We start from the raw sequence: 22,890 nt of genomic DNA on the forward strand, positions 1-22,890 counted from the left end.
AATAACAACTCTTACCTATACATAAATAGTTCAGACAGACCCGGTCAGTATCTAAATATAACTTTACAATTTTCTTTCTATTGTTGAAGCTGGGAGAGCCGCCAATATGCAAATAAATTGAAATCTAAATTAGACCAATAAAATGATATGACTTTCCTGGGAATCCATGGAGGAGGTGTGCCCCCCTACCCCCCCCCCCCCCCCCCCCCCCCCCCCCCATCCCAACTAGGATATGCTGTGCTGTAAAGGCTACACAAAGGTCCTCCTTTTTTCTTTTTTTTTTTTTTTTTTCAATTTTCCACACGAGCCCAACTGTTAAAATCATGAGAATAATTGACTTTCCAGTCGTTTTGCTGACATCGTATTGCAATCGTGTTTAGAATAAATGGAATGTAAACGACCCAACTTTGCCCTACGACGTCATGTCCATGCGACTTCATTGAACAGGATCCGAACATACCAGGCACTTTGAGTCTGGCATGAATCTTGAGGGGGGGGGCCCTACACCAAAAAAACAGTGTGAGCCCCCCCCCCCCGACCATACCAGACCCTTCAGGTTGGTATGGATTTTAAGAGGAACCCTATGCCAAAATAATAAAAAATTCCCCTCCAAAATTCATACCAGATCCTCATCCGAAAGAGGCAGATGAAAGTTCCACCGCTCAGGTGGATCCACCAGCGAAATGTCCTTAATCTCCAGAGAAGAGTAGAGCCCCCAGGTGCTGGCTATTGCATGTGTAGATGAAGGTAGACGGAAAAATTCTGGACAGCCGAACACCGATAAGAGTTTTCTTATGCCTTTATTTGTGAACCGGGATCACAAAGTATACATGACACCAAAGCAGAGCGGTACAGGAAGACAGCTGACGCGTTTCACACTTATGCCAAGTGCTATGAGTAAGCACTTGGCATAAGTGTGAAACACGTCAGATGTCTTCCTGTGCCACTCTGCTTTGGTGTCATGCATACTTTGTGATCCCGGTTCACAAATAAAGCCATAAGAAAACTCTATCGGTGTGCGGCTGTCCAGAATTTTTTCCGTCTACCTTCATCAGATCCTTATCCGAGCATGCAACCCGGCAGGTCAGGAAAGAGGGGGACCCCATGCCGTTTTTTTTTTTTTTTTTTTGGTGTGGGGTTCTCCCTCAAGATTCATACTACACTCAAAGGGCCTGATATGGATCTGGGTGGGGAGGGGAACCCACAACATATTTTTAAAAAATGTTGGCATGGAGTTTCCCCTCAAGATCCTCAGAGCACAAGTCACATGCCACAAGTCGGTATCAGTTAAGATGATGATCCGACTCGGATGCAACTTACATTCAAATCAATGGGCTGAAATTGTGCCCAAGGAGGACCAGTAGGAACATTTTCAAGATCGGACCAGTTAAGACGTCTCTCTCATAGGGAACCATTGATTTTGACATGTCGTGCGACTTGTGCTCTGGAAGTCGCAGCGCACGTCGGAGCAGTGTGAACCAGCCTTAAATCCATGAATGCAATCACTCAGCCTATGGGAGCTGTATTCCCTACCAAAGAATTTGTATCTCTCCAAAGTGAGGATAATCCTCTCCTAGGCTCGGTTCACACCAGTGCGGATCCCAGTGCGACTTTCATGTGACTTAATGCAGCACATTACTCTGTATGGCACTCAAGTCGCAAGAAACTCGCATCAAAGTAGAGCAGGAACCTTTTTTTAAAGATGCTGCGACTTTAGTCGCATAGATTGGAATGAGTGCCATTGAAATAAATGAGTTTTGCGCGACTTCATGGGTTGATTTACTAAAACTGGAGAGTGAAAAATCTGGCGCAGCTGTGGCACAGAAAAAAATCAGCTTCTGGCTTCTGCTTGTTCAATTAAGCTTTGCCCAAAAAAAAAAAAAAATCTGCAAGATGATTGGTTTCTACTCAGAGCTGCACCAGATTCTGCATTCTCAAGTTTTAATAAATCAACCCCAATGTGTCTCAAGTTGCACTACTGTGAACCGAGCCTTAGACAGTTATCAATGAAAAAAAAAAATGTCCCCGTCGGAGGATTATCTCCAAGTTCCTGTTTTGGTGACAACACACAATTTTTTTCATTCCTTCCAGTCCCGTTAACAGAGCTCTCCATATAAGAGAGGGTGAATCTCCTTCCTGGAGACACAGACGGTGCTAAACCTTCCATGCTCCATTCTATAAAATAATAAACTGGCTTTAGATACTTACATTAATCAATGTGAACGTAAATAAAATGTTGCATACGTTGGTACATTTACAAAAATATGGGAAAGTTCTATGGGGTTGATTTACTAAAGGCAAATAAATTGTGCATGTTTTCATGTGCGGCTGCTCCAGAGTTTAAAGCGGAGCTCCACCCAAAAATTGGAACTTCCGCTTTAAGTGCAGGTGACCCCCTGACATGCCACATTTGGCATGTCATTTTTTTGGGGGCGGGAGGTACCCTATTTTTACGGGCACCCAGCTCCCACTTCCTCCCGGGGCTCCGCGCCGCCAGAAGAAAGTTCACCTCTCCCCCCTCCCTCCCTGCAATCTTCTGGGACACGTCTTAGGTGATAGAAGATTGCCCAGCCATTCACAGCGCGGCTCGCGCATGCGCAGTGCGTGCCCGGGTGTGAAGCCACAGCCGGGCGCCCACAGTTAGAATGTCAGCGCCTCGGAGAGGAGCGGGGGCTTAGTTCGCCCGCATCGCTGGAACCTGGGACAGGCGAGTGTCCGATTATTAAAAGTCAGCAGATACACTTTTTGTAGCTACTGACTTTTAATTGGGTGGAACTCCACTTAAATAAGCGAGGGGAAGCTCTGCTGGCTTCCATCAGCCAATCATGTTCAAGCAAGAATGCTGTATTTGGTTTTTGTTTTTTTCCTTTCATGTGATTGGGTATTCTTTGTAAAGTGAAGCTTCCCCACATTTACTAAGAGTGCAACCATACCTGCAAAGTACACAATCTATTTGTCCTGTAAATCCACCCCGTATGTCTGCATGACATCTACTCTATACAATATGGTCCAACATTTATCGAGAGACAGAGATCAAAATCTCGAGAGAGAGAGAGATTGAAATTGAGAGCAAGTCGAAAATTGAGAGAAAGAGAGAGACTGAAACAGAGGGAGAATGAAATAGAGAGAGAGAGAGAGACAGAGATCAAAAGAGAGATAGAGAGAGAGAGAGATCGAAATCGAGAGAGAGAGAGAGACAGAGACAGAGAGACAGAGATCAAAAGAGAGATCGAGAGAGAGAGAGAGAGAGATCGAAATCGAGAGAGAGAGAGACAGAGACAGAGAGACAGAGATCAAAAGAGAGATCGAGAGAGAGAGAGAGAGAGATCGAAATCGAGAGAGATCGAAATCGAGAGAGAGAGAGATCGAAATCGAGAGAGAGAGAGAGAGACAGAGAGACAGAGACAGATCAAAAGAGAGATCGAGAGAGAGAGATCGAAATCAAGAGAGAGAGAGAGAGACAGAGATCAAAAGAGAGATCAAGAGAGAGAGATTGAAAGATTGAGAGTGAGAGAGAGAGAGATCGAGAGAGAGAGAGATCGAGAGAGATCGAGAGAGAGAGATCAAAAGAGAGAGAGAGAGCAAAAGAGAGAGAGAGCAAAAGAGAGAGAGAGAGAGAGATCAAAAGAGAGAGAGAGAGAGATCAAAAAAGAGAGAGATCAAAAGAGAGAGAGAGATCAAAAAAGAGAGAGAGATCAAAAGAGAGAGATCGAGAGAGAGAGAGAGATCGAGAGAGAGAGAGATCGAGAGAGAGAGAGAGATCGAGAGAGAGAGAGAGATCGAGAGAGAGAGATCAAAAGAGAGAGAGAGATCAAAAGAGAGAGAGAGAGATCAAAAGAGAGAGAGAGAGAGATCAAAAGAGAGAGAGAGAGATCAAAAGAGAGAGATCAAAAGAGAGAGATCAAAAGAGAGAGAGAGAGAGAGAGAGAGATCAAAAGAGAGAGAGAGATCAAAAGAGAGAGAGAGATCAAAAGAGAGAGAGATCAAAAGAGAGAGAGAGAGATCAAAAAAGAGAGAGATCAAAAGAGAGAGATCAAAAAAGAGAGAGAGATCAAAAGAGAGAGAGAGATCGAGAGAGAGAGAGATCGAGAGAGAGAGAGATCGAGAGAGAGAGATCAAAAGAGAGAGAGAGATCAAAAGAGAGAGAGAGAGATCAAAAGAGAGAGAGAGAGATCAAAAGAGAGAGAGAGAGAGAGATCAAAAGAGAGAGAGAGAGAGATCAAAAGAGAGAGAGAGAGAGATCAAAAGAGAGAGAGAGAGAGATCGAGATCAAAAGAGAGAGAGATCAAAAGAGAGAGATCAAAAGAGAGAGAGAGAGATCAAAAGAGAGAGAGAGATCAAAAAAGAGAGAGAGATCAAAAGAGAGAGAGAGATCAAAAGAGAGAGAGAGATCAAAAGAGAGAGAGAGATCAAAAGAGAGAGAGAGAGGGAGATCGAGAGAGAGGGAGATCGAGAGAGAGGGAGATAGAGAGAGAGGGATCAAGAGAGGTTGAAATCGAGAGAGAGAGAGAGATCGAAAATTGAGAGAGGAGTTTGAATTACGAGAGAGAGAAAAAGAGAGAGAGAAAGAGAAAGATCGTAAATCGTGAGAGAGAGTTTGAAATAGAGAGAGCGATCGGAATTAAGAGAGAGATTACCTGGAGGTCCCCCCATTCCTCTACACAGCTCCTAAGGGCCCCATGGGTCCCGAATCCAGCATGCTGATCTTGATTGTGGAGGCGGAGATCAGCACTCTGGCACACTTCTCTGGCAGACAGATGGGGTGACAGGTGCTTTGCATTGTGACATGTGGGGGTTGTGTCCAAAATGCATGACCAAGCCACCAAATTGTCACTGCTCCACAGGGTGCTGGCAGGTTCCAGGGTCCGGGGGGGCATGTGGTGCCTGCTGTCAGGCATTTATTTATCTTTGATATGGAGCAACACATCCTCAACAATCCAAATATTGGGACATCAACACAATTCTAATCTTTTTGGCTCTATACACCACCACAATGGATTTGAAATGAAACGAACAAGATGTGCTTTAACTGCAGACTTTCAGCTTTAATTTGAGGGTATTTACATCCAAATCAGGTGAACGGTGTAGGAATTACAACAGTTTGTATATGTGCCTCTCACTTTTTAAGGGACCAAAAGTAATGGGGCAATTGGCTGCTCAGCTGTTCCATGGCCAGGTGTCTGTTATTCCCTCATTATCCAATTTACAAAGAGCAGATAAAAGGTCCAGAGTTCATTTCAAGCGTGCTATTTGCATTTGGAATCTGTTGCTGTAAACTCTCAATATGAGATCCAAAGAGCTGTCACTATCAGTTGAACAAAACAAACCCATCAGAGAGATAGCAAAAACATTGGGTGTGGCCAAATCAACTGTTTGGAACATCCTTAAAAAGAAAGAATGCACAGGTGAGCTCAGCAACACCAAAAGACCCGGAAGACCACGGAAAACATCTGTGGTGGATGACCGAAGAATTCTTTCCCTGGTGAAGAAAACACCCTTCACAACAGTTGGCCAGATGAAGAACACTCTCCAGGAGGTAGGTGTATGTGTGTCAAAGTCAACAATCAAGAGAGGACTTCACCAGAGTGAATACAGAGGGTTCACCACAAGATGTAAACCATTGGTGAGCCTCAAAAACAGGAAGGCCAGATTAGAGTTTGCCAAACAACATCTAAAAAAGCCTTCACAGTTCTTGAACAACATCCTATGGACAGATGAGACCAAGATCAACTTGTACCAGAGTGATGGGAAGAGAAGAGTATGGAGAAGGAAAGGAACTGCTCATGATCCAAAGCATACCACCTCATCAGTGAAGCATGGTGGTGGTAGTGTCATGGCGTGGGCATGTATGGCTGCCAATGGAACTGGTTCTCTTGTATTTATTGATGATGTGACTGCTGACAAAAGCAGCAGGATGAATTCTGAAGTGTTTCGGGCAATATTATCTGCTCATATTCAGCAAAATGCTTCAGAACTCATTGGACGGCGCTTCACAGTGCAGATGGACAATGACCCGAAGCATACTGCGAAAGCAACCAAAGAGTTTTTTAAGGGAATGAAGTGGAATGTTATGCAATGGCCAAGTCAATCACGTGATCTGAATCCGATTGAGCATGCATTTCACTTGCTGAAGACAAAACTGAAGGGAAAATGCCCCAAGAACAAGCAGGAACTGAAGACAGTTGCAGTAGAGGCCTGGCAGAGCATCACCAGGGATGAAACCAGCGTCTGGTGATGTCTATGTGTTCCAGACTTCAGGCTGTAATTGACTGCAAATGATTTTCAACCAAATATTAAAAAGTGAAAGTTTGATGGATGATTGTTAATCTGTCCCATTACTTTTGGTCCCTTAAAAAGTGGGAGACACATATACAAACTGTTGTAATTCCTACACCGTTCACCTGATTTGGATTCAAATTAAAGCTGAAAGTCTGCAGTTAAAGCACATCTTGTTCGTTTCATTTCAAATCCATTGTGGTGGTGTATAGAGCCAAAAAGATTAGAATTGTGTTGATGTCCCAATATTTATGGACCTGACTGTATATATATATATATATATATATATATATATATATATATATATATATATATATATATATATAGATCTATATATATCAGTCTCTCTCTCTCACTCTTTTATTATATATATATATATATATATATATATATATATATATATATATATATATATATATATATATATACGGTATATATCTTAATATATAACCATGATAGATAGATCAATCATAGATAGATAGATAGATAGATAGATAGACATACACCATGACCTGCCTAATGCTGCCCACCGCCCCGATCTCAGACGATGTATTGCAGCCTTGTGACCACTAGAAGAATTACTGAAAAAAGGTATTTATTGCATTTTATTTTTTATTTTATTTTTTCTGAAGGAGGGGGGGTTGCTTCCATGTGGCGTGCCCCACAAAGATAGAAAAAAAATATATGAGGGAGCAGGTAAAGGGTTCCGGTGTTGAAGGACTGGGAAAGGGGTTTTTGTCCCGTGGGGTCAGCATGTAGCTTTCCATTATTTTAATGTAGAATGTTCCAATTTAATTTTAAAACACACATTACGGAAAAAAATAAATAAATGGATTCCAAACTTTAAACCACTAAAAACATTCACCGTCCCGTTTGATATTTCGACGTCTCGCTTGAAGGGTCCAAAATCCGAGTCTCGGCTAATGAACTAAGGGCCTCGTTTTGCATTTCAGTAAACTTCAGAGTTATCCGACAATCTTCAAGTACAGAGGAAACCCAAACTCTCGGCGGTGGGATAAACACTCCGGACCCCCTCGGGGTGGGTGGGTGGGGGGGCGTTTTTGATCTTCTCGGGGAGATTGGCCTGTTTTGCCTTTTGTTCCCCTCCCAAGCCTCTTACTTACCATTCCTCCATTTATTTTCTGACGGCAACCACAAAGATATTAAAATAAGCCATTCATCTGGCAGGCTGCCTCCCCAAATACATTTTCATCCGGGATGCCAAGACCGTATCGGGGATGCCTGCTGCTGCGGTCAAAAGAGATCGACGGGCCTGTCTCGGAGATAAAAGCCGGGGCCCGGCGAGTGATTTGGAAACAATTATTGGAACCCTGGGGGGGAGGAATGGGAGAGGACGGACCGGAGCGTGTTGTGGTTGGAGAAGACTTCGAGGGATGAAAGCGCCAAATAGACACACAATGCCGCATGACGGACAAGAGGGCCCAATTTCTAGAAACGGGTAGACAAAATTGCAATCCACAAAAATGTTGCTTTTGCGTTATTTGTGTAGCAAACTAAGAAAATACCAACAAAAACCCAAAAAACGATATTTCAGGTTTGGGTGAAGGCCGGCTGGTTGACTGGGTCAACTTTTTTTTTGGGTGCTTCAGTGATAAAGTCTACACCGTGGCCATTATTAGCGATGAGCAAGTAACAGGAAATCCCCTCCACTGGATTTGGTGGGGTAGATCCTGTCATTGGTTTCACTGATGCAAATAATCAATTCATGGCACCAGGACATGGCTGCCCAGAGCCCAGGGTAAGGATCCAGAATTGACCCCCCCCCCCCACTCCCCCACTGTTGATACATTCCTTAAAATGGGTGTTCCACCTTGCGCCCATTCTTAGCACCTTTGCTTCACTGCGCCCAGGGCAGCCTCCCCTTCTACCCACCCAATGTCCTGGGGTCCTGTATGACACTAGTTAGCGTTGCACCCCCCCCCCCACCCTTCCCAAGCTAGAAAGTCCACATTCCACTAGTTTATATTAATGCCAGGAGGTTATGGGGTGGGAGCCCTTGTTGTAGGGTGTACAGAGACCTCTGACTTCAGAAAGTTTACCCAGTTTATATTAACCACATAACTAGTAATCCACTGGAAAAAAAACAGCGTGTTTGTGTTCATTTTGTTTATGGTGCACCGTTTATGAACAGCTTGCGCACACATCCTACCTGCGATAATGCACATCAATGGGAAAATGCATAGAGCCAATCAGAGTGGCTCCGTTCCTTGTGATCACTGTAATGGGCAATTACAAATGTGAAACAAAGAAACACAATAAACCCTGGCCTTATACTGACCATAGGGTGAGGGGGCGGCAAACTGACTTTGAGTGACTACCAGTGAGCAGCAAGTGGCTACACGGGGGGGGGGGGGGGGGGCATACTGACTTCCAATGATGACCAATGAGCAGCAAGGGGCTACACAGGGAGCATACTGACTATAGAGGACATACTGACTTTCAGTGACCTCCACTGAGTAGCAAGGGGCAACACAGGGAGCACAATAACATCCAGTGGTTGCCAATGAGCAGTAAGGGGCTACACAGGGAGCATACTAACCATAGGAGGCCCCCACTGACTTTCAATGTCCATCACTGAGCAACAAGGAGCCACACAGGGGGGGCTACTGATCATAGGGGGCCCACTGACTTCCAATGTCCATCACTGAGCAGCAAGGAGCCACACAGGGGGCATATTGATCATAACGGGCACACTGACTACCAATGTTATATGAGAGAACACCACTGACCACCAACCGTTATGGAACACTCCCTACCAATCACCAACATTTAAAGGGACACACACCATTATAAATATCATATAGGTTCAATCCCTGTTGCGGACTTTCCATATATCGGACCATTGGGCCAGTGCTTGATACTATATACAATATATTTTGTTTGTTTTTTTTTCCTATTATATAAAGAATTTATATCTTTATATATAAAATCTCATCCTCCAGAGATAGGGCTTCAAAGTTGATGAAAACAACAGTAATAAGTGGGTGGCTAGTATAGAGATTTTACGCCTCTATAAAGGCTTTGCTGTCCTAACATACAGGGGTATAGAATGTAATACTGACATATAATCACACACATAGGTTGGACTTGATGGACTTGTGTCTTTTTTCAACATCACCTACTATGTAACTATGTAACCCAGTATAGATTTTTTACGGTAGTTCTGGCAGTTTTGCACCATTTGAAAACGACGCGCCACATATTGGAATTTCCCCTTTAAATCACATCTGGTCAGCATCACGTCTCTGGACCTTATACCATGGGGAGCGAAAGTCCGCAGACAGCCCAACGCCCCCAGTATCAGCGCCGTCTATTAATAGACTATTCTGGGATCGTTCTGTTCTCACACAAAAGGCTTTCAAAGGAAGAAAAGTTCGAATCCCCTAAAAAAAAAAAAAAAAAAAAAAAAAAGCAAAAATTCCTTAAAACAGCCAAATAAACAACGACTGCCCCTTCCCCCCTCCAGGCGGTAATTTACGGGCTGTAATAATCATAACGGACATTTAATGGGAGCCAACTTGTCCCTTAATGTAATGATCTGTCAGGTTTCAGCAGACGTCTAGGACTTATGAATCAAAGCGATTTGGAAATGTTTTCTTTTGTATGATAAGTGGGGAGTGAGTGAGAACAGAGGAGGCCGACTTCTGGGGAAGAGGTAGAGAGACGTGGAGAACATTACAGAATGTGGTTCTGGTGTAGGACATGGAAATTCATACTGAATGACATATATATATATATATATATATATATATATATATATATATATATATATATATATATATATATATATATATATATATATATATATATATCCATACATATACATACATATATATATATATATATAATGACATTAATATCATCACATTACACACATAAACACACACACACATATACATATTATATATATATATCTATATCTATAGATAGATAGATATATATATCTATAGATATGTATGCATATCTATAGATATATATATATATATACACACACACACACATACACTATATCACCAAACATATTGGGACGCCTGCCTTTTACATGAACTTTAATGGCATCCCAGTCTTAGTCCGTAGGGTTCAATATTGAGTTGGCCCACCCTTTGCAGCTATAACAGCTTCAACTCTTCTGGGAAGGCCGTCCACAAGGTTTAGGAGTGTGTCTATGGGAATGTTTGACCATTCTTCCAGAAGCGCATTTGTGAGGTCAGGCACTGATGTTGGGCGAGAAGGCCTGGCTCACAGTCTCCGCTCAAATTCACCCCAAAGGTGTTCTGTCGGGTTGAGGTCAGGACTCTGTGCAGGCCAGTCAAGTTCCTCCACCCCAAACCCGCTCATCCATGTCTTTATGGACCTTTCTTTGTGCACTGGTCCAAATCATTTGGTGGAGGGGGGATTATGATGTGGGGGGTTTTTCAGGGGTTGACCTTGGCCCCTTAGTTCCAGTGAAGAGAACTCTTAAGGCGTCAGCATATCAAGACATTTTGGACAATTTCATGCTCCCAACTTTGTGGGAACAGTTTGGGGATGGCCCCTTCCTGTTCCAACATGACTGCACAGCAGTGCACAAAGCAAGGTCCATAAAGACATGGATGAGCGAGTTTGGGGTGGAAGAACATGACTGGCCTGCACAGAGTCCTGACCTCAACCTGATAGAACACCTTTGGAATGAATTAGAGCGGAGACTGCGAGCCAGGCCTTCTCGTCCATCATCAGTGCCTGACCTCACAAATGCTCTTCTGGAAGAATGGTCAAACATTCCCATAGACACACTCCTAAACCTTGTGGACGGCCTTCCCAGAAGAGTTGAAGCTGTTATAGCTGCAAAGGGTGGGACAACTGAATATTGAACCCTACGGACTAAGACTGGGATGCCATTAAATTTCATGTGCGTGTAAAGGCGTCCCAATACTTTTGGTGATATAGTGTCTGTGTATATATTTGTTTTTAGTTGTTTTTTTATTTATTTTTTCTTAATATCATAATCAATTTTAAAAGGTACACAGCTTGACAGAGAGGAGGCTCACCCAAGCTGAAGCTCTGCTTTATACAAGAAAAGATAACACAAATGTAATACATTTTTATAAAAGGTAAAATTCATCTCACCAGTTCGTAGTTGACGCGCGGCGTGCAGGGAGACACAATCTACAAAGAAAGACAAATGAATAAAACATTTAGTCCAGCATGTCATCCATTTCCTGACATTAGACGAAAATTTGTTTCATGAATTGTAACAAGATCACTGTTATTGTAATTCAGCAGGAAAGTTCAAATGAAACAAAATGACAAATACACATTAAATTATACAAAAAACGAATTCAAAATAAAATTCTTCCTAAACAAATAATGGAATCATCTCAGTTTACAAATGAAAGGTGCTTTTTTTTTCCTCTCTCTTTTTTTTTGGTAATATTAACAGCAATACACTAAAAACACAACAACTTCTCCCTCACGTTTACAAATTTCTAATGACGCGAAAAATAACTTCAATAACATAACAAAGAGGTCTAAAATGTAATTTTATTTTAAATATTTTTTTATAAAACATGTAAAATTTTATTACAGCGTTAAAACATTTGAAGAGTGTAATACCATGGCTGTCCTCTGGGGGGGGGGTGGGAGTACTCATCACACTATGCAATAACACATTACATTAGGTAATGGGGATGGTTTTTATGTACCAGTGTTGCCAACCGCCAGTATTTTTACTGGCAGCCAGTAAAAAATGGGGCACTTTTCTCCTGCCAGTAAATGCCAGTGAAAGAAAAAGGTTGTCAGTAAAAAATATGGCTGTGACGCTTGGCCGAAACCATCGGAGTGCCTGTTACAGTGTGTTCGGCCTGTGCCGGCAGTGTGTCACATGAAATCTGGGTGCGAGGGAACGGGAGGAAGACAAGCCGGGGGGTGGACTGAAGGGACCGCCTGGCATGAAGAGAGAGGGTCACTGTGACTCTCCATGCCAGGAGGGGGCGTGTCACGTCGGTGACGTACCATCACCATCTGTGCCACTGCACATTGCTGTCAGGGTCACTGCGAGAGTCCATTTCATGTGTGCGCCGCCCATTCTAATTTCTTGCCCTCCTGAGTCCTGTCCCTGAGCTACTTATTTACTATATCGAAAATAAAATAAGAAACATGTTTTTGCCTTAACCACTTGCTTACCGGTCACCTAAAGCCCCCTCCTGCCCAGGCCAATTTTCAGCTTTCAGCGCTGTCACTCTTTGAATGACAATTACGCAGTCATACAACACTGTACCCAAATGAAATTGGTATTTTTTTTCCCCACAAATAGAGCTTTCTTTCGGTGGTATTTGATCACCTCTGCGGGTTTTTATTTTTTGTTAAAAATTTTTTTTTTTTTTTTTAAATACAAAATTTTGTTAATAAATAATCCTTCATTGATGTACGCTGATGAGGCTACACTGATGGGCACTGATAAGGCGGCACTGATGGGCACTAATAGGCAGCACTGGTGGGCACTGATAGGTGGCATTGGTGGGCACAGAGAGGTGGCACTGATGGGTGGCACTGAAGGGCACTAATAGGTGGCACTGATAGGTGGCACCGATGGGTGGCAGTGATGGGCACTGGTAGATGGCACTGAAAGGCAGCACTGCTAGGTGGCACTGATGAGGCACTGATTGGCACCACTGGTGGGCATTGATAGGTGGCACTTGTGGTCACTGCTAGGTGGCACCGATTGCTGGCACTTAAGTAACATGGGCGACACTGATAAGGCGGCACTGATGGGCACTACTAGGCAGCACTGGTGGGCACTGATAGGTGGCATTGGTGGGCACTGAGAGGTGGCACTGATGGGCATTGATAAGTGGCACTGAAGGGCACTAATGGGTGGCACTGATAGGTGGCACCGATGGGTGGCAGTGATGGGCACTGGTAGGTGACACTGATAGGCAGCACTGCTAGGTGGCACTGATGAGGCACTGATTGGCACCACTGGTGGGCATTGATAGGTGGCACTTGTGGTCACTGATAGGTGGCACTGATTGCTGGCACTTAAGTAACATGGGCACTGTGGGCACTGATGGCACCGCTTTTGGCACCAATTTGTGGCACTGTCAGGCGGTACTGGTGGGCACATAACATGCTGCTCCTCTTCGGGAACCAATGTCCCTGCAAACTGAAGCCGGTGATCGGCTTTTGTGAGAAGAAAAAAAACAAGGATTACCGATCCTCTGTTCGGATCTGAAGGAGTTAATATCGATCTTAAATCACTTTGCTAATTGCATATTTTACTGAAATTTGCACTTAAAACTGTTATTTTGTAACTTTTAGACATGTCAGTAAAAACTTGGCTGTGCCAGTAAATTTCGGGTGTCGTGTCAGTAAATTTCAATCTGGTAGGCTGGCAATGTACTGTTATTGACAATAGTCACTAGAATACAAATAATAATAAATAGGTCTCTCTGTCCTACAGATTCTATGGCCAGGTTCAGCAGCCAATGAGGAACTACAAGCCCCAGCATGCTCTGGCCGACCCTAGCTCTGACTTGTAGTCCCTCGCCGGCTGCGGCTTTGCTGGCTGTGACTTTGGACGCCCGGGATCCCATCTACAGGTCTATTTGTTGCCAACCTGAAGAGCCAATATATCTGTCACCGGGGTGTATACATTAACGAGCAGCAATATAGAAGGTGCCGGAAGGTGCCGGGGCCCGTCTGTCATCCCTACATTTATATTAGTCAATCTTGATTTATGAAAGGCGCTCATTTGTTAAAGAAAATAATAAAAAACAAGTAACAAGCCAAGTCTGCGATGAAATAAAACGCCAAATGCCTCGCGGCCAGAAATCAGAATTTGATTTTTAACTATTTGAGTTACAAAAAGCTGAAGAGAGCTTGAAGTGTACGTACACCCCCCCCCCCCCAACAATGGACTCTTCCTATTGGCTCAGCTTTTAATCAGTTAAATCCACCAATGAAAAAAGAGGTTTTGTGGCATCCCCTCGATAAGTGTGAAATGCTCCTCTTGATCCTGCCAGAAATCCTGTGAACTGATAACGTCTGGTGACTTCCGCGTGTGCTGCACTCTTATCAGTTACATTGTTCTCAGCTCTCTCTCTGTGGACTTCGGAACAACCCACCTCCTTATTGTGTAGATGAGCAGAGGGGGAGGTGTTCTGTAGTCCTGTCCCAGAGCGACAACGCTGCTCCTACATAGATGCAGGATGGTAAGTGAAACCTCTGTGAGCTGATAACTTCCTCTGCTGCCCTCTTATCAGTCACATTGTTCTCAGCTATCTCTGGGCACTACAAAGAAGAGGGGGAGGGGGGGGTAGTGCAGTCTGGTTCTAGGGTGACAACACCGCTCCTCCATACATACAGTGGCTCCTGTGTTAAGGGGGGGGGGGGTGTCCCTTCCCTCCAATCAGCTCTCACTGAGCTCTGCAGAGTGTAACCTCAGCTCTCCGCCCCCCCCTTTTTTTTTTCTGATCTCTCAGGCAAGCTTTATAAATTCTGCACTTTGAATTGATGTAGAGAAAGAGAAGGCTGCAGATATACAGGTACAACTTACGTAGGAGGATTTGTTTAATCTCTGTGTATCACCTGAGGCCGGTCACTTCGCTGGGTATAGAGAGGGATTAACACCCACTTTCCAAATAAAGGCAGCAATATTCCAGGAAGTTAAAGCCAAACTCCAGACACAAAAACAGTCATTTTAATATGTTTCTAAACAGCCACAAAGGATCTTTTATCAACTGCTTTCAAAAATTAAAAGTGTTTTTATTTTTTTTTGGATGGGGTAGGGAAGGGTTAAAGCAGATCTCCGGGCACAAAAAACTTTAAATTTGACTATATTCTTCAATAGCCGCAAAGGATATAAATCCACTTTAGTTTTCACTTTTTTTTTTTTACAAACCCAGATATTACCCTATAAAAGTAGTAGTGGCATCATCACAGTGCTGTACATAGCCTGCGCAGAGAGCAGAGCTGTGGGAGTGACCCAGTACAGGGGGGGGCGGAGACAAGACCAGTCACCCTGCACAAGGAGAAAGCAGAGTAGGCTCCACCCACTGCAAGCAGCGTGCAGAAAACTACAGGGGGGGGGCAGACCAGTCACCCTGCACAAGGAGAAAAGGCAGAGCTGTGGGAGGGGCCTAGCAAGCCCCACCCACTACAGGTTGTCTGCAATAAAGTACAGGAGGGGGCGGAGACAAGACCAGTCATCCTGCACAGGGAGAGAGAAAGCAGAGCTGTGGGAGGGGCCCAGCAGGCTCCACCCACTACAGGCTGCCTGCAGAAAAACTACAGGAGTGGGCGGAGACAAGACCAGTCACCCTGCACAAGGAGAGGGAAAACAGAGCTGTGGGAGGGGCGCAGCAGGCTCCACCCACTACAGGCTGCCTGCAGAAAGCTCATAGCTCCCAACTGTCCCTGATTTCGAGGGACTGTCCCTGATTTGGAGCAATGTCCCTCTGTCCCCATTTCCTCCTCATTTGTCCCTCATTTTGGTCTGATCTATATAGTTGTATATAAAATATACCTTTTAGCTTTCAAAAAGTGTTTCCCAGAGCTAAACCTTTCATCCAAATTCTAAATCGCTGTATTTGTAAATTTTTAAAAGCCAATATAAAGGAATAGTAGTGGTAAAAAAAAAGCACTTGAGGATTTTAATTAACCTTTTTTTTTTTTTTTTTTCAGTTAAGTCTCCTTTAAGGGGGTGTGGCAGGGGGCGTATCCTATGCCTACATACATTGGCTAGTAGGTGTCCCTCATTCCCATCTCAAAATGTTGGGAGGTATGGAAAACTACAGGAGGGGAGGAGACAAGACCAGTCACCCTGCACAAGGAGAGAGAAAGCAGAGCTGTGGGAGGGGCCCAGCAGGCTCCACCCACTACAGGCTGCCTACAGAAGAGCACAGGAGGGGGGTGGAGACAAGACCAGTCAACCTGCACAGGGATAGAGAGCAGAGCTGTAGGAGGGGCCCAGCAGGCTCCACCCACTACAGGTTGTCTGCAATAAAGTACAGGAGGGGGAGGAGACAAGACCAGTCACCTTGCACAAGGAGAGAGAGAGCTGTGGGAGGGACCAAACAGGTTCCACCCACTACAACTACCTACAGAAGAGCACAGGAGGGGGGGCGGAGACAAGACCAGTCACCCTGCACAAGGAGAGAGCAGAGCTGTAGAAGTAGCCCAGCAGGCTCCACCCACTACAGGCTGCCTGCAGAAAACTACAGGAGGGGGCGGAGACCAGACCAGTCACCCTGCACAAGTAGAGAGAGCAGCAGTGAGTGGTCTTTATTACAGGAAGTCTCAAACTGGATTACTGCACAGATCTGGAAGAAATACACAAATCACACAGAGATTCAAGAAGAAGACACATTAATCCCGGAGTTCAGCTTTAAGACTCACGCGCTCCCCCAGGAGCTGCCAGTCACATGATTGGTTAAAGTGTTTTCCATCCGATTGACAGGTCAGTGTTTGTTCCCCTCTGCAGAGCTCCAGATCGCGTCCATTTCCCGGCTAATGTGCCCAGGAGACCCGGCGCTCCCACTCAGACCTCTCTCTTATGTTTGCTAATCATCACATTAACACAGCGGAGCGGTAAGTACAGGCCGCCATTAATAATTAAGAGGTCCTGTTAAACGAGGAGGGGCCGATTTATTTATTTTAAGGCGACTTCTGCTGGACGAGCAAACATTTGGCGGCAGATGTGAGAAAGGCGTATTGAAAAACAAAAAACAAACATCAATCGCAGGTACTTTAAAGGGCGTTTCCACTTTCGGATGACTTTGATCTCGCGGCTTTTACTTTTAGTGAATTGAAAACGATGAAAGCGGACCTTTGTTAGATTTATAGTGGTGACCGCCGTCCCCAGAGACAGGAAGCCGCGTGGAAAAAAAAAAAAAAACTACCCAACTGGGTAAGACAGACGCCATAAAAGATAGAAGGAGATCTAACCTGATCTGACCTTTCAATGGCCAATCAGCTTATCAGCAAAACATTGGTTTTGGAACAAGACATTTTTGTTTTTAAAAGGTGTATTGCAAAGAACTTTTTGCTTACATTTAAAAATCTGATTTCTTTGCTAGAAAATTACTTAGAACCCCCAAACATTATATATATATTTTTTTTAAGTAGAGGCCCTAGAGAATAAAATGGGGGGCGTTGCCATTTTGTTATGTCACACGGTATTTGCGCACTTTTTTTTTTTTTTTAATGAATTGTTATGCACAAAAACACAAAATAATACCAAATTGTTTAGTAGAATATAAAAGAGGTTATGCAGAGTAACTAGATACCAAACATGCAGTAGCGGCCCGTCTATAAGAGGCACCGCCCCCCCAATCCATGTGCCCGGCCCCTAATCTACATGCAGGGTGCCGGACGCATGGATTTCAATGGGTTTTTTTTTTTTTTTTTGAAGCACATGATTAGACCCTATTGGCAAAAAAGGGTGGGCTCAGGGCGCAGAGCAAGCTGCTTGCTATGGGGGGCACTCAACAGGGGGGAGGGGCCAGGATTTCTAACCAGGGACCCGAGAAGAGGAGGATTGGGGCTGCTCTGTGCAAAACCATTACACAGAGGAGGTAAGTATAACATGTTTGTTATTTTAATAGGAAAAAAAAACGTACGTATGCATTCGTCCTTGCGCATGAGCACAGGGGGGCGCTTAAAAAAAAAAAAAAATTTAATGTTTCTTTTTTTTTTTTTACACTCTCTTATTTTTTAATCAATTTGGATTGGTATCACAAGGAATGTAAAGAGCCCCACAAATATGTAGTGACAGGTTCTCTTTACTGAGACATCTGGGGATCTATTAGACCCCCAGATCTCTCCTCTACCCTTGAAAGCTTTGGAATAAAACTCGGGTCAGTTTGATCCGAAGCTTCCCCTTGCCGGTAAACAAAAGATCGAAAACCAGAGGTGTCAAAATGCTCTTTGCTGCTCGTTTCCTATATACCATAGAGAGGATCTGGGACATTCCAGTCCACGATGAGCTCTATGGTAAGCCAATGGAGACACTGGCTTCAGTGCTGGGCTCCCGGTGGGAAGGGCGAGCCCGCAAAGAGATGGCAGAGCAGGGGCGGCGGCGGGGGATCCTCAAAAGACTGCATTTGCATGCATCTTATTTTTAGACTGCATCTAAAAATAAGATATGTCCTAAATATAGAAAGGTTTTAATGAAAAATGTCATCAGCCTGGTGATGAGGGGGGAGAAGGAACCACATGAAGCCTCAGCTTTGAGGAACCCTGGTGTACAGCATCCAGGCTTCCCCACGATCGCAGAAGTAAAATGCGGCCTGAATAACATGTGCTGATCACGTGCAAAACATATTTTGCATCGCGGATAAACTAATTAATCAAATAAATGTCAGCGGAACTTCCTGTAATGAAAAACATCTCCACTCCACAGACGGTTCTCGGGAACAGTGCTGGCCCAACCTACGGAGGAAAAGAAAAGCTGCTGCTCAGGTGCAGTTAAAGTAGTTGGGCCAAATGCCCCTGAGAAATGGCAGGAGGGGGGAGGGGTCTTGTTTTCGAAAATTCAGGTGGAAATAAGTTGAAGAGACCCTAATGTTTGATTAAAGGGAAATCGGAAAATTGTCAGCATAGGCATGCGGGAGCCACATTTTCAGGTGCTGGCTCCGGGTGGACCCCATTATGACATCAGTTTCCCAACTAAGCGGTTCAGTGACCTAGAACGAGCATGCAGCCAGAAATTTTAAATTGCTTGATTGCTCTGGATCAAACAAGGATAATGATGAACGCCCTGGAGCCTTCACCGCCAACTCAAGTCACAGTGTTAGGATTTCCTCCCACTGACACCAACAATGGGGCACTACTCCTCCCACTGACACCAACACCGGGGCACTACTCCTCCCACTGACACAAACACCGGGGCACTACTCCTCCCACTGACACACTACTCCTCCCACTGACACCAACACCGGGGCACTACTCCTCCCGCTGACACCAACACCGGGGCACTACTCCTCCCGCTGACACCAACACTAGGGCACTACTCCTCCCACTGACACAAACACCGGGCACTACTCCTCCCACTGACACACTACTCCTCCCACTGACACCAACACCGGGGCACTACTCCTCCCGCTGACACCAACACCGGGGCACTACTCCTCCCGCTGACACCAACACCGGGGCACTACTCCTCCCGCTGACACCAACACCGGGGCACTACTCCTCCCGCTGACACCAACACTAGGGCACTACTCCTCCCGCTGACACCAATACTGGGACACTACTCCTCCCACTGACACCACCACTAGGGCACTACTCCTCCCACTGACACCAACACCGGGGCACTACTCCTCCCGCTAAAACCAACACTGGGGCACTACTCCTCCCGCTGACACCACCACTAGGGCACTACTCCTCCCACTGACACCACCACTAGGGCACTACTCCTCCCACTGACACACTACTCCTCCCACTGACACCAAGACTGGGGCACTACTCCTCCCACTGACACCAACACTGGGGCACTACTCCTCCCACTGACACACTACTCCTCCCACTGACACCAAGACTGGGGCACTACTCCTCCCACTGACACCAACACCGGGGGCACTACTCCTCCCACTGACACACTACTCCTCCCACTGACACCAAGACTGGGGCACTACTCCTCCCACTGACACCAACACTGGGACACTACTCCTCCAGCTGACACCAACACTGGGACACTACTCCTCCAGCTGACACCAACACTGGGGCACTACTCCTCCCACTGACACCAACACTGGGGCACTATTCCTCCCACTGACACCAACAGTGGGAGGAATGGTGCCCCATCATTGGTGTCAGTGGGAGGAACGGTGCCCCATTGTTGGTGTCAGTGGGAGGAACGGTGCCCCAACGTTGGTGTCAGCGGGAGGAACGGTGCCCCAACGTTGGTGTCAGTGGGAGGAACGGTGCCCCAATGTTGGTGTCAGTGAGAGGAATGGTGGCCCATCGTTGGTGTCAGTGGGAGGAATAATGGCCCATCATTGGCGTCAGTGGGAGGAATAGTGCCCCAACGTTGGTGTCAGTGAGAGGAATGGTGGCCCATCGTTGGTGTCAGTGGGAGGAATAATGGCCCATCATTGGCGTCAGTGGGAGGAATAATGGCCCATCATTGGTGTCAGTGGGAGGAATAGTGCCTCATTGTTGGTGTCAGTAGGAGGGATAATCTCTTGTATCATTGAGAGGAATAGTGGCTCAAGGGGGCAAGCAGAGGGCCCATCCAGCCCTCTGACCACAGTTTGGAGACCACTGATTTAATAGACAACCAATGGCAATGGTCATGACTGTTGGGCGTTATGTTGAGCTTACGCTTTACTTTATCCCGATAGGCCCGATAGTCACAGTAGCGGTATGACTCCTTGGAAACTATGGAGTTAATGCCTCGGGGATCTTGCTAGCTCTGCTGCCTCCCTGTACATTCCCAGAGTCTTACATTTTCCTAGCGTTGTTTGTATTGATAAAAACACTACCATTTATGGCCTCTCCTGTCCTGAAGGAATACTCTGGGTGTGCTGGCGGAGGGCCACGGACTCCGGGGTCCTGGAATGTTTTTGCAGCAACCTCTTAAAAATAGGCAGATATTGGCCCTGTTGGTGTGTTTGGACATTGTCTCCGGGTGCTAAGATGGAAGGCGCTCAATCCGAGCTCCCGCTACAGCCCTGGCACTCTGCTCCGTGTAAACAGATTTCTGAGAATTATTGCTCCAGCTGAGAGGCTGTTTGATGGTGTCAGGAACATGTTCACAAGCTGCCCAGACTTAAAGCGTCAGTCCACCCAAAACTGGCATTTCAGCTGTTGGCAGATGCTGGAGAGAGTTAAAAACCACCTGATGGTCTATTCTGCTTCTTTGAAAATGTTGTGGTGAGATCTCTGCATTAGATATCCCAAGTCTGAATGCCTGCTGCCTCCATCTCCAGGCTGGATTTTAAATCAATTTTATATTACGGAACATACAGCAGATGATCGGGACTAACCTGGGAGTAGAGCAGCCAAATTTCCTAAATGATCAGGACCACAGCCAAAGGCTATGGCAGGGATACTGTGCTGGAAAACCTACCAAGAGATATTAGACAGAAGTAGGCGACTCCGCCTATCCAACAACACTTGTTTCTAAAATATGGGTGGACTAACCCTTTAAATTAAGCTATTAGACAATAAGGATTGCAGTCCTACTGTATAGAACAACCATTCCCAACCTTTTTAGCAGAGGGGAACACCCTTGAACTATCCTTCTGGTCTCAGGGAGCCCCTGCTAAAATGCCTAAATCTGCAAATCACGGTGCAATAGTGTGATGGTCTGTGGGAAGAATGAACCTTTGTGAAGAATTACCCCCATACAGATAGCTAAAAAGGTCAGTGGTGACAGTGGGACCCTATCTGAGAGGCAGAAATTGTTCATTGCTCAGGAAATCCCTAGCAACCTCTGGAGGAACTCTTGCTGAGAAACCCTGGTCTAGAGGTTGCTAAAGCTGAGGTTGATTGACTTCTCATTCGATGGTGCCTGTATAGTTAGAGGAGCCACTGCTCCTAGCCTGGTAGAATCTGCTGCCTGAGCAATGACTTTAATTTGGCAATCTATAAAGGGAGCATTTTTCCCACCAACCACCAATGTAAGAAGCATTCTTACCATTGATCACCAGTTTGAGAAGCATTCATCCCACTGGCCATCAAAGTAAGGGACATTCATCTCAGTGACCACCAACATAATGAGCATTCTTCCAAATGATTTCCAATGTGAGGAGTATTCTTTCCACAGACACCAGTATAAAAGATGCATTCTCCCCATTGACCACCAATGTAAGGAAAATTCTTACCACCAGTATAAGAAGCATTCTTCTCACTGACCACCAAAGTATTGACATTCATCCTGGTGACCACCAATATAAGGAGCATTCTTCCATTTGACCACCCATGCAAGAAACAATCTTCCTACTGACCACCAATGCAAGGGACATTCTTCCCACTGACCACCAATGTAAGGAGCATTCTTCCCACTGATCACCAATGTAAGGAGCATTCTTCCCACTGATCACCAATGCAAGAAACATTCTTCCCACTGACCACCAATGCAAGGAGCATTCTTCCCACTGACCACCAATGCAAGGAGCATTCTTCCCACTGACCACCAATGTAAGGAGCATTCTTCCCACTGATCACCAATGTAAGGAACATTCTTCCCACTGATCACCAATGTAAGGAACATTCTTCCCACTGACCACCAATGTAAGGAGCATTCTTCCCACTGATCACCAATGTAAGGAACATTCTTCCCACTGACCACCAATGTAAGGAACATTCTTCCCACTGACCACCAATGCAAGGAGCATTCTGACCACCAATGCAAGGAGCATTCTTCCCACTGACCCCCAATGTAAGCAGCATTCTAACAAATGACCACCAATATAAAGATGCATTCTTTCCAATTTCAGAGGCATTCATCCCAGCAATCACCAATGTAAGAAGCATTCTTCCTACTGACCACCAGCAGAATTATTCTTCTCAATGGCCAGATTGAGTTTTGCAGGGGTTAGAAAATAAAAGAGTAGAATAGAAAAAAAAATAGAACAATAGATAGAATAGAAAATAAAACAGAATTGAATG

At 45.1% G+C, this 22,890-nt stretch overlaps 1 protein-coding gene across 12 annotated transcripts in view; it reads right to left on the reverse strand.

Annotated features, from left to right (window-relative positions):
- Positions 1-22,890, reverse strand: part of TNS1 (tensin 1) — a 673,270-nt gene that overhangs the window by 237,282 nt on the left and 413,098 nt on the right. For all 12 annotated transcript variants that reach the window (XR_012245040.1, XM_073634389.1, XM_073634393.1 and 9 more), the window contains one exon: positions 11,404-11,442. Coding sequence is in view for 9 of the 12 variants with exons in the window: in XM_073634389.1 (XP_073490490.1) it covers positions 11,404-11,442 (39 nt within the window). In the remaining 3 variants the exon portion in view is untranslated. The remainder of the gene's footprint in view (positions 1-11,403; positions 11,443-22,890) is intronic.

This window comes from Aquarana catesbeiana, linkage group LG06 (assembly GCF_042186555.1).
Source record: "Aquarana catesbeiana isolate 2022-GZ linkage group LG06, ASM4218655v1, whole genome shotgun sequence".
NCBI lineage: Eukaryota > Metazoa > Chordata > Amphibia > Anura > Ranidae > Aquarana > Aquarana catesbeiana.